General features: G+C 31.5%; 1 protein-coding gene across 1 annotated transcript; it reads left to right on the top strand.

Moving 5' to 3' along the window:
* Nucleotides 1-498: 498 nt before the first annotated feature.
* Nucleotides 499-12,880, top strand: LOC132715611 (beta-secretase 1-like). The gene is made up of 11 exons (XM_060698644.1): nt 499-584; nt 902-1,185; nt 2,425-2,513; nt 3,304-3,520; nt 4,008-4,139; nt 6,048-6,182; nt 6,429-6,530; nt 7,107-7,265; nt 8,069-8,153; nt 8,772-8,918; nt 9,525-12,880. The coding sequence occupies exons 2-11, from the start codon at nt 937-939 to the stop codon at nt 9,728-9,730; spliced, it is 1,521 nt and encodes a 506-aa protein (XP_060554627.1). The 5' UTR covers nt 499-584; nt 902-936; the 3' UTR covers nt 9,731-12,880.
* The last annotated feature ends 389 nt before the right edge of the window (nt 12,881-13,269 follow it).

The following is a 13,269-nucleotide window of genomic DNA, read 5'->3' on the forward strand; positions in this document are numbered from 1 at the left end:
AGATCACGGAGATAAATATAGGGCATATACAATCACGACTATAATTAAAGCATTTGCTACAATGCATTATACAATAGATTGAAACCTTGAATTATTATATATATTTATTCGCATATTAAAGTGAACTCTTTAGAGAGTATGTGCAGGGACTCGAGCTGATAATCGAGATGTGCCCATCATACAACGCACGCCGGGATTTATTTGAATATGTTAAATTTGATTGAATCACATATTACGTCAATTACAAAGAGGTTCAAATCAATGAACAGCGGTTTAAATATTTGAAAAGATGTACAAACATTTGAGTTTATTATTAACATTAGGTCCCAGTTTGGCGCCAGTTATCGCGAGATCTATGCCAGCGATGATGCACATAGCCACCAAGTCAGATATAATCATCTACAAGAAGGCGTGTTATATTGTTTACATTATTTCCAATTAAACATTAATTACTGTTGCTAAATTTAAGGTAATAATATTCATTTTGAAATAATCTATTATGCATCCATCCATAAAAATTTCTGTGGTCAAAATATCATTCGTAAAAAGATTAGTCTTTATCCAATTAACGCAGACACTTCCTGGTTCGTAATTTGTTTATTTTTGTATTTTTATCAACTTTTTAAAGACAATTATGCTGATATGTTTACCAAATAAGCCAAATGTGTTGTAAATTTACAAATTATTCTGTTCTCAATTGTTATAAAAACAACAAAAATATAATGAAAGTTGAAATGATTTCGGACGTGGCTGTATTCGGATATGTTATGTATGCTGAATGTTTGTACATCGGCCCGGTCACAACACGATTTAGCAAATTTAATAAAAACTATTTTAAAAATTCCTTTATACATCTTTAAAAAATATTTTGTAAGTTTCCCTTTGGTTATATTTTTTACAGAGATGATGTAGGTTTAAATTGATGAGGAATTTAAGATGCAGACTGATAAACATGCCCTACACAGACAAGTTATATCCATACTTCTGGTAACAAACCTGTGTCTTACTTGTGTGTTTGGGAGTTTGCCTCTTATAAATGTTGGTAAAAAGATCAACAAGAGACTGGACGATGAAGGGTTTGTAACACACGGAAACATTCAATATGGCAGTCAGATTGGTAACCTTCTTGGTAGACCAGGAGAAGGTTACTACTTGCAGGTGGAAATTGGTACCCCTCCACAGAAGGTGAATTTGATAATCATCTTAGGATAGACACAAGTTTCTATTATGTCACTAAATATGTCCTTACATTATAATGATAATTATTATGATAAAGATGTTAAAATATGACCATTCCATCCTGTGTTGATTAAAACTGATTATCACATACATGTACCTGTCCCACTTTTGTGACTCCGTAAAAACAGTATTGCAAGGCCCTGCATATATTTTGCCATGACATCATTTGCGATGCACAAACATAGCGCATGTAAAGACACGCTGAATATTAGCATTACACATTAAAATGTCAAAAAAAATGTAATTCTTTTTCATTATTAACAGTTCTTATTTTGGGTATGAGATATTAAAATAGAATATTATATTCATGTCGCTTCTATACTGAATTTATTGAACAAGTTAAAGAAAGTTATATTATGCGAGACTCTGGCTTGTTTAATAAATGCAGTATTGAACCTACACTCATTCAGTCCCCTCTATTTTTTGCTGTAAAAAAGATGTAGGCAGTATTAACTTCAGAGTTAGCATTTTCTTTAATTTAATCCAAAAATAATATAGTTTTGCCCTAAAATAGGAAAAAGTCATGTTCTATTATTTTGTTTTGTTTTACTGAGGTTAATTTGTCACTTTTATAAGAATGACTGTAGAAGATAGAATAAAGAAATTGTAGATGCAGTTTAACTACTGTTATTGCAAACTGTTTACCAGAACTTCTTTTATTGGAAGGTAAAATGTCAAAAATGCAAGATAAGTATTTCTATTACAGCTTTGATTTGATACTTTCATGATTTATTTTTGTCATGTCTTAAAGGCACATTACACCTCAGAAATCCATCTTTTTTAATTCTGACACGTCAAACATGTGTTTAATAATATTTTAATAATGGATTAAGAGCATGTTAGATGTTTTACAACTGATAAAAGCAGGACTGTACATGCAGTTTAATATAATATTGTAAAGGTAGCAACATGTAAACAAAGTAGTTTTGTGACTTCTATACAAAATACTAATTCATTATAATTATATCAATTGCAAACAGAACTAAAGATGCAAAACATAGATCATGTATATAGCAAATGAGTATGTCTTTGGAAACTGTAACAAGATAAACAAAAAATAAAGTTTTTGAAAAATAGAAATGATAGTAATTCTGAGGCATAATGGACCTTTAAGAAGAACATTTCAAAATGAAGATAATTTATTTGTTTCCAATGCTGATGAATTTTTTTTTATATATATTTTAGTTTAATGTGTTGATTGATACTGGAAGCAGTAATCTGGCTGTGGCATGTAAACCATCAATAGAAATAAACACACACTTCCAAACAGACAAGTGAGTTGTTCATCATTGGGTTTTAATGCTAATTGTAACAGATAACATAATATATTTACATTTTCTGATAAAAAGATATTGAAGTGTTTATTAAGTAGCAAGTAAAAGATATCCTTTATAATTAAGATAATTTTTTCTTATCATTTATCGTTTATGCTAAATCTAAATGTGGTGAAGGAATACTGAATAGTAAAATATGAACAGCATACAGTAAAGTAATTATTTCCGTACACTAACAATTACATTTTTTCTGAAAGAATGCCTTGAAAATTAAAAAAACATATTATTTAGACCTCTCTAGAACAACCAAACTAGTGTTTATCGAAGGGTGTTGCAAGTAGAGGTTGTACTGTATAAGCAAAATAGTTCCACAGGTCAAAGTCATAGCATTATTTTAACAAATATTCTTTCTCTACCATTTTCAGGCAGTTGTAAACTTCTGTAAATTTACTACAGTATACAACATAAAATTCTTGACCATTTATATTTAGTATGTTATAACAAATTTTGTTCCATTGTAAGCTAGATTGAAGTACCCATGTTTCCAACTTGATTCAGGAACAGTGTTTTTGTATAGCAATATTTGTTGGTTATGTAAGAAATGAATTGTAGCTACATTGTATTTATAGAGTGTTAAACTTACAAAGTTTCTGTTGTATCAATTTTATAAATTCTTTATACAATGTATTGAGAAATACATGTATAATACAAATCACAAATGATGTTAGAATTACTAGTTTAGATTATTTTTCTATTGTAGCAACAAATATGATTGTTTTTTAACATACAGGTCAACCACATATAAAGAGTTGGGTAAAAGTGTAACCGTACCATACACATTGGGAAGTTGGGATGGTGAACTTGGCACTGATGTTATCAGAATTACCAGCATACCCAATGTAAATATCACAGCAAATATAGCCTGTATCAACAAAGCTGAACACTTCTTTATAAACAACTCAAACTGGCAAGGCATTTTAGGTCTTGGTTATGCTGAAATTGCAAGAGTAAGTTTTTATTTTTCTTATTATATTTCTTCTTTTAAATCCAGCTGAAAAAGTTACGTACCAAGCTATAAATCAGTCAGATTGAATTTGGATTTACATAGTTGAAAGTTTCTCTCAATTCTTGTTTTTTCAGTAAAACTGAAAATTTGTGATAACCAATTATGATGATAAATATTTTTCTATTAGACTCATTTATTAAAGATTGAATGCAAATGAGAATACTTGATTAAAAAATATACTATTATATTTGTGATATTTGTTAACTGTCTAAAAAGGTTATTGTAAACTGCTTGAAAACTGCTGAACCCTGTGAACAATTGTACATTATGCTTGGTATTTTATAAATTTATTAATTGCTACTTATAAATACTTTATGTGTTACCTTTATGTGTGATATTACTATGAATATTATAAATGTTTTCATTTCTTTATATGCAAGAAGTGTAATACATTATTACATGTTTAAATATTCTGTGTTAAATTACAGCCTGACAGTTCTGTGGAGCCTTTGTTTGACACTATGGTACATGATAGACAGTCCAGTAATATATTCAGTGTTCAGTTATGTGGACTAGGATATTTCTCCCCAAATCCAACTAATAAAGTTGGTGGATCTCTGGTAATTTACAAGTTTTATTACCTTTAACATCAGATGTACTATTACTCTGGCTATCTACTGACCCATGTTTGAGCATTTTGCTCCCTTAATTCATTATGTCAGTACTAAAACAGTTACACTTGAAGCATATATCATTTCAACTTGATTATACCATTTAAATATCATTTATATCATATATTAATGACCTATTTTATTATACCCCCGCACACCAAAGTTGTAAGTGGGGTATACTGGAATCAGCTTGTCCGTCCGGACGTCTTCCCGTCATGCCGTCCGTCAGTTTTTCCTTGTCCGCCCAACAACTTGAGATTCCTTTGACCCACAGTCTTCATATTTGGCATGGAGGTTAGTCATGATTAGTAGATGACCCCTATTGATTTTGAGGTCACTGGGTCAAAGGTCAAGGTCACAGGGGCCTTGACTTAAAAAAGCTTGTCCGCCCAATAACTTAAGATTCCTTTGACCCACAGTCTTCATATTTGGCATGGAGGTTAGTCATGATTAGTAGATGACCCCTATTGATTTTGAGGTCACTGGGTCAAAGGTCAAGGTCACAGGGGCCTTGACTAAAAAAAGCTTGTCCGCCCAATAACTTGAGATTCCTTTGACCCACAGTCTTCATATTTGGCATGGAGGTTAGTCATGATTAGTAGATGACCCCTATTGATTTTGAGGTCACTGGGTCAAAGGTCAAGGTCACAGGGGCCTTGACTGAAAAAAGCTTGTCCTCCCAGTAAGTTGAGATTCCTTTGACCCACGGTCTTCATATTTGGCATGGAGGTTAGTCATGATTAGTAAATGACCCCTATTAATTTTGAGGTCACTGGGTCAAAGGTCAGGGTCACAGGGGCTTGACTAAAAAAAGCTTGTCCGCCCAATTACTTGAGATTCCTATGACCCAAGGATTCCTATGACCCAAGGTCCTCATATTTGGCATGGAGGTTAGTCATGATAAGTAGATGACCCCTATTGATTTTGAGGTCAAAGGTCAAGGTCACAGAGGCCTTGACTAAAGAAAGCTTGTCCGCCCAATTACTTGAGATTCCTTTTACCCACAGTCTTCATATTTGGCATGGAGGTTAGTCATAATTAGGAGATTACCCCTATTGATTTTGAGGTCACTGGGTCAAAGTTTAAGGTCACAGGGGCCTTGACTAAAAACAGCTTGTCCGCCCAATAACTTGAGATTCCTTTGACCCACAGTCTTCATATTTGGCATGGAGGTTAGTCATGATTAGTAGATGACCCCTATTAATTTTGAGGTCACCTGGTCAAAGGTCAAGGTCACAGGGGTCTTGACTAAAAAAGCTTTTCCGCTCAATTGATTAAGAATGCTTTGATCAACAGTCTTCATATTTTGTAGTGAGGTTGTTTATGACTAGTAGATGATCCCTATTGATCCCTAGGTGAATGTGTCAAAGGTCAAGGTCACAGGGATTTTTACTATAATAAGCTTGTCTGCTCAAATGCTTAAGAATACCTGTCCGCAGTGTATTGATTTTGACATTTTCACATTTGAAGCATTGAGAATACATAACTAAGCAACGCACTGGCTTAGTAACCTCAGATTTGGCAGGGAGGTTGTCCTTGAGCTCTAAATTGTTGACAAAGTGGTATGCGGGGGTATTCGCGCCATGACAGTGGCAGTTCTAGTTCCAGTTTGTTTATATTTGCCTTTATAAATAGATAAAAGTATGTACAAGAGAAATGGACCAACAAGGCTAGATGTTTCTATTGATACTTGTATAAGTTCTCTAAACCATCAAAATTTATCTTTTGTTTGAAATTTTTTTACCAGTCATTAGATTAGTTATGCTTTATATTAATAGACAAATCTAATTAATAGACCAGTCTATGATCATTTGAAGTATATCTTAATGTATTGTATGAATTGGTTTAACTTTCCAGATTTTTGGTAGTACATCACCTGAACTTTATGATGGAGAATTATTATCAACACCGATATATAAGGAATGGTATTATGAAGTGATAATTATAGACATACAGGTGGCTGACAAAAGTCTCCAGATGGACTGTAAAGAGGTATGTGTTATAGCGTTTTATGTCTTATACCTGCTGTAACAAATTATAAAGGTAAATGATTCTACAAAGATCCAACATTTATATAGGTATCTTGGACGTTCCTCCACCAGTAATATTTTGAATATAGCGAATCAGTGAAATAAATAAAATTTTGTAAGGCTTTTTAGTGTGTCTTAAGACATATAACCCTATTATAACAAACAGATATCTTATATAAAATATTTGTTATTTTGTTATATATTGCAGTACAACTTTGGCAAAACAATAGTAGATACTGGTACAACCAATCTACGACTACCATATAGGGTCTTTAATAAAGTTGTTCAACAGATTGTACAGGAGATACAGGTATGTTTATACAGGTATACATGTTCTGTCTCATCAATCATTCCATTGAAAACCAGCTGTGAGAATAGCATAGGTATGCCACCATGTATAGAGCCAGCCCATCATATACATCTGTGAAGTCTTACATTCTATTTTGTTGTCTACATGGTATTCTGAACCGTTGCATGTTACTGTGTATCATGCTGTGTCAATACTATAATTTTACAAAATGTTTACACAAATTTTTCACAAATAAGTTTGTATTTTTCATAAAGAAAACTAATCAGTTTTGAAATAAAAAAAGTATCATAAATGCCTTGATTAATGATGATTAGATAAAAAAATTGTTACTAGGTAAGTTTGATACTGACTTTTGTATGGTTTTATAGAGTAAAAGTGTTATATTGTTATGGTATCTGATGGAATGGTCAACAGTAAGAAAGATTCATACCATAGTATATAATATGTGTGTTATATCTCAGGTTTTGGTATGATGTACATGTAGTGTCTGTGTATTTTCAGATATACATCTTATAGTAAAACTTTAACAAATATGTTTAAATATAATTGAATTTTGTATGCCTATTTTAATGACAGCTGAATTCTGAAGTGAATCCTCCATCATTGGGATTTTGGGCAGGAGAAGAAGTATTATGTTGGAAAGAAGGTCAAGTACCGTATGACATGTTCCCGACTATATCCCTGGTATTACCAACAAATAATACAGCCAGTTTTAAACTGGTCGTATCAGCACAGGTTAGATAAGTTTACCTTGACCTAATTGTTTTTACTGTAGAATAGTGCAAATATTTCAAATACCATGATAGATATTCATTCCAAATGAGGAATAGTTGTTCACTCTTAATAATGGGAGTCCATTGTAAAAGGGCATATTTCCCTGATATTCATAAATGCATAAATATGCCTCTTTTTCTATCAAAATTTTCAGTGTTGTGTTTCTTTTTGTAGGGCTGGGAATTTTATTTGAACATATTAAACACCACCAAATATTCAAATACCATAAGATTAAAAAAAAAGAAGAAAATAAATAGTGATTTTTTTTCTCAAAATATCAAATTATGAAGATAGCATTTATGATTGTTTTAGTGATCTGCACCTGTCTAGCTTTGGTTCATGTTTAACAAATGTCAGTTAAGCCATTATCTCAAATTGAGCAATTCCCTTCAAAACTTTGAATGTTATGATTGAGTCCATTTATGACAAACTGTTACACAGATATTAACTTGAAGCTTGAATATTTCTCCATAAATAGAATAGAAATTCATTAGACAATTCAAAATAATATAATTGAGCCGCGTCATGACAAAACCAACATAATGGGTTTGCGACCAGCATGGATCCAGACAAGCCTGCGCATCCGTGCAGTCTGATCAAGATCCATGCTGTTTGCTTGCAAACCCTATTACAAGTAGAGAAACTGATAACGAACAGCATGGATCCTGATCAGACTGTGTGGATGCACAGGCTGGTCTACATCCATGCTGGTTGCAAACCCAGTATGTTGGTTTTGTCATGACGTGGCTCATATATATTTTCAGCAATATCTTAGACCAGTTGGTGAAGAAAATGATAATTCTCCTGAAAATGATTGCTTCAAATTTGGAATCTCGAGCCTCGATTCAGGTATTTGACTTCTTTTGAAAGTTATTTATCATTGTTAATATTGTTGGAAATTCCCCTTCCATACTGTTTGAATTACTAATTTGACTTAAGGGGGTGTCAACAGCTTGTAATTCTTAAGGCCCAACAATTTTTATGAGATATTGTAATTACTCAACCATTTGTCTGTACACACTTTAAAGCAGTAGGCCTCCAGAAGATAACAGAAAAACTACCATCCTACTATATTTCAATATCTCTCTTCAAAAACATTATATACATATTATAGTTGAATGAACAATGAAACGACGCTTCAAGAACTTCATATTTTAACATTTTTGTTCAGAAAACAAACTGTTCGATTTTCCACCAACAGAAAATACCTTCTTTTATGATACTAAGGGATTCTTGATCTAGTACCACCTATTTGTACAGGACAATAAGGCCACCTCTTATACGAAATCCGGGATCTTATCAAACATAGAGGGAAACAAATAACTGATTTGGTTTTGATATTTGAAGTAATTTATGGCACTAAAATTGTAATTGATTAAGTAACCTGAATTATTTAAAAGTTAAGATGCCTGTAAAGAAGCAAAAAACAGTAAAATAATCACAGAATGATATATTTATTGTTTACAGGAAGTGTTATTGGTGCGATTGTAATGGAAGGTTTCTATGTTGTGTTTGATAGAGTGAACAAACAAGTGAAGTTTGCTAATACAACATGTAGACAAGTTAATCCCAGTGCTGTCCAATCTCATATTATTGGGCACATAAAATATACAGGTAATATTGATTAATAAATTTAGTGACATTACAGAAAAATGCATTCAGTTTATCTGAAATAATTAGTGGCTTTATTAGGAGTTTTTTTAAAGAGAAAAAAAGAAGTACACTTTAAGTGTATTGTTGTTTTAATAATTGATTAGCTAGAATACATAAAACTAAAATTTTAGTACTTTTACTCAAACAACACTGTTTGAACTTAATTTTCCTGATTTTTTTGTAGAATAATTTCCTTGCAATGTTTCTGTGTCATAAAAGAGCTATAGTTAAATCCTTGATTAAAATTGGCTTGTAAAACATTTTAATAATCAGTTTGCACCAGTTATATTCTGTGATGTATATTTGTGATAAAAGATGGAACTTTCTTTTATAACATATTTTAGCCTGCTGGATGTGACTAAATCTACTCATGCAACCATTGCCAACAAATATCTGATGGCACATCCGTGCAGTCTGGTCATTGTGTTCTCTGTTCTCAGTGTAAATATTGAAATTTTCCCCTAAATGATAAATGGTTTTGTCCAGATGAAATATCGACAAGTCCATTAAGATATTTAGAGTTAATGGTGAAGTTTTAATGTAAAATTTTGCATTTCTGTATTTCAGGAGATTATAATGATTGTGCGTACAAGAAAGTTGAGACGAGCAATAAAACACTGACTATAGTAGGTTACGTGCTCGCAGGTATATGTGGTATATGTATCCTGCCCTTGTTTGCCCTCTTAATACAGTGGCAGTGCCGCAAATGTCACTGTCGTAAAATGAAACGGGCAAACTCGGATTTCAAAGATCTAATGGATGGAAGTAGCTGATGGAGATCTTGGTGCAGACGACATTTTCAAAGGAGGCTGAAATTTTTCTTCCATTGTTTAGCTTGTGTTTGTGATGTTTTCAGATAATGAGTTTAAGAAATCAGTTCCATAACATGTATGCATGAATTCTTATCACTCAAATTTTGAAATATTTTTTACACCTGCCCATGTCTTATTGAGAGATGAGATATTTTGAATACTTTGTAAGCCAAATTATAATTATTGAACAAGATTTATGCATATACATTATATATTTATAGCCATTGGCAATATGTTGGACTACAATGATAGATTGTTATTTCATGTTTAATGAGGATTATGCAAGATACATGTACAATAATTTCATTCCAGAAATAACTTTTTGTTATATTGCTTAGTGTAGGTTGTTATTGTTGTTGTTGTTTTTAAAGAATCAAACCTAGGGTATTAGTAAAACCTGAATGAATAAAGTAATTTAAGTTGGATAAATTATTGGATATAAAGATTTTTGAAAGTTTATATGGCCAAGTTAGAGCAGTTGAAAGCTAATACATGTACCGGGTATATTTGAAATAACCATTTATACACAGCCATTTAACTTAGGAACAAATCTTGATAACTAACTTACTGTACAGAAAAATTCCTTTTATTACAGAAAAATGAAAATTGCGTCAAAAATTGACAGCAGACATATTTATATAGGGTATATAAGTATCATGAATGTATCATGTATCCAATGAAACGCGACACTATAAATATGCAGTATTATAAAGGGGATTATACTGGCTTAACCTATACATGGTAGATAGATGGAATTACAACAGTGACTGATCTATGACAAAACATTGCCAAGGAATTTAACTTTAAACTTCCAAATTATGAATGCACAGTACACTATCTTGCCAAAAGGTTTTGCCCAGGTAGATTTGAAGCTTGGTTTAAATAGTATTATTGTGAATAGATCATTTCTTGTATATTCTTTTTAGTTAGATCTATCAGGCTTTGGTATTCAGCATTTCATAACATTATAACATGTTAAGAGTCTATGTTCAATGTTTAGTTTATGTCATATATTATAGTTTTTCATTTATGTTGTGTAGTGCCATTGATATATCGGGTGCATAAAATAGAAAGTGATCATAAAAGTGTCGGGGTATATATTTCTGTTGCTTAGGGAATCTCTTTGTACTATGACAATTTATTTAAGCTATGCAGTATCTTATTTTGAAGCAATAATTTTCTATATTGCAAAATTGTAAATTTATTTCAGAATTTGATATGGTATTTTTCTTTTCTGATTGCATTTGAGACCATACAGGTACAACATGTAGGTGTGGGGTGTTTTTTCCTCTGTACAAAGGTTTTGTTAGGCAAAACCAACTTGTTTTGTTTTAGCAGCTTTAGATTTTTCAAATCGAAACATATTGAAGATGTTTAAATTTACCCTCCAGTCATGTAATTAAGCTATGTTTAAAAAAAATGATATTAATTCCCCCTTGTGTAAAGAAGTAGTTGGAAAGTAATGGCTGTAATGTAAAATAATCCATAGGAACTCTATGATTTGTCTCTGAAACAAACAGAGCCAAAGTGGTTAAGGTTGCTGACTTCAGATCACTTGATCTCTTCCCTTTTACTGTTGTCAGTTCACATCCTGCCAATGATGAATATTTTCATCCAATAAAGCTATCACACTAGCTTATAGAAGATTGATGGTTGTTTTACTAGGATATCTTGTGTGTTCTGTCTGAAATATTATATCGAGGGACATAAAGAATTAAGTCTTCCATCACCAGTAAAAAGCTGAAAAGTTGCCCAATATCCTTTACAGTGTCGAGGATATTAACAGTGGGTTAAAAACAAAAATGCTATTTAATTGTTTTTTATTTAGAATCGTATACATGTATTTAGTTTAATAAAAACTGGCCTATAAATGATTTACACTTGTGTCAATTTAATCTTACTGAAGTCAGGTAAGTTAGGATGCATTCGTTATTATTGTTTTATGCAAAATGTTCTCTTTTTTGTTACCTTTTACATGATAATTTATATGAGTGTTTGCTTTTTTGGTGGTTTTTTATTTTGTTAATTTGATACATGATAATATACCGGTACATTGATAAATATTTTGTAGTGTTTGATGACTTTATTGTCTTGCTAGTCAAGGTAATCAGTGGTAAGGTAGATAAAACTTGTCTTTAATTCTATTTAACATATGTGAATTTTCATATTCAACTCTTAATAGTTTTATTTTGTAACATGTATGAAATTTTGTTTTGTTTATATCTACTTTTTTCTGTAATTTAATACAATAACCAACAAAAAATGTAAAGTTTTGTAAAAAAATAATAAACAATAAGTGATAGTGTATTAAACAGATCTCGTGCTAATAACAACTTAATTAAAAATAGAAAATACTTTTAAACCACATTTAAAATAATATTTTTTCAAAAATCAAGTCTGAAAAATTTTGTTTTGTTTTGCTCAACATTTTAATCTTGCCTACATCTAGCTTGCCCTTTGCTTGCTTTTTATAATGTAATATTCATGTCATAAGTTTGTTAATATCCTTGTTTTAAGTTCATTTTAAGTCTTGTTCACAATGTTAAGCTGTATTTATTAGGTTTATTTCTGCAAGTTTTGGTTGATGACTTCCCTTATGATGTATATGAATGAACATTTGTTCAGCAAGAGAGCTGCAGAACTAAAACAATATTGGGTGGGGGGAGCAATGATTTAATGGTGTGTCTGCTTCATGGTTGTAAGTTACAACTATATAATTAATAGATACCAATACTAAGTTAGTTCCAGGACTGGCAGTAGAAAGTTGATATTCATGCTTCAGTCAGTATCTATATTTATTGAATATACCATATATTTTAATTATGATAATAGAAATTTTGTTTTATATTATAAACAGAATGTACTGACTCCCATACTTGACGCGGTCATTATAAAAGATCATCGTGACGTGTGCTTACATCATAAATGTCAAACGACTCAAACCACTTGCTCCGTACTACAAGCTTGGTCTATTCAGGTGCCAGCTTGTGCCTGAAATAATGAATGAAGGGGCACCTGAGATATTCTTCCACCAGTAGATCTGGAAAGTTGCCATATAACATTTACAGTGCTAGTGTTACTTTATATCACTTAATAAACTTAGTGTTACTTTAGGAAAAAAAATAATTAAAAAATCTCAGAAGAAAACAACAGAAGAGATGTCTTAGGTTAAACAAATGTTGAATGTTGCTTTGTAGTTTAATACGAAAAAACAACTTGAAATGTCATTATTGTATTGTTACTAAATCATGTGAAAAAAAACATGCAACGCTTTTGTCATTTACAAGTCTGAAGTTCATTTGATGAAAATGTTATTGTTAACTTTATACAACTCTTGGCAGATCTTATTAATATGTGTATTAATATTTATTTTCTGTATAATGTATTATTACCGGAAATCTCATCTAATTCACGTATTCATGTATATTTCATATGTGTCATATGAAAACTGATCTTTTATGCATTCAAAATTATAAAGTTGTTACTACAACACTTTATTT

Source organism: Ruditapes philippinarum, unplaced genomic scaffold, assembly GCF_026571515.1.
Source record: "Ruditapes philippinarum isolate M1 unplaced genomic scaffold, ASM2657151v2 ctg1115_1_1_1_1, whole genome shotgun sequence".
In the NCBI taxonomy this organism is placed as follows: Eukaryota; Metazoa; Mollusca; class Bivalvia; order Venerida; family Veneridae; genus Ruditapes; species Ruditapes philippinarum.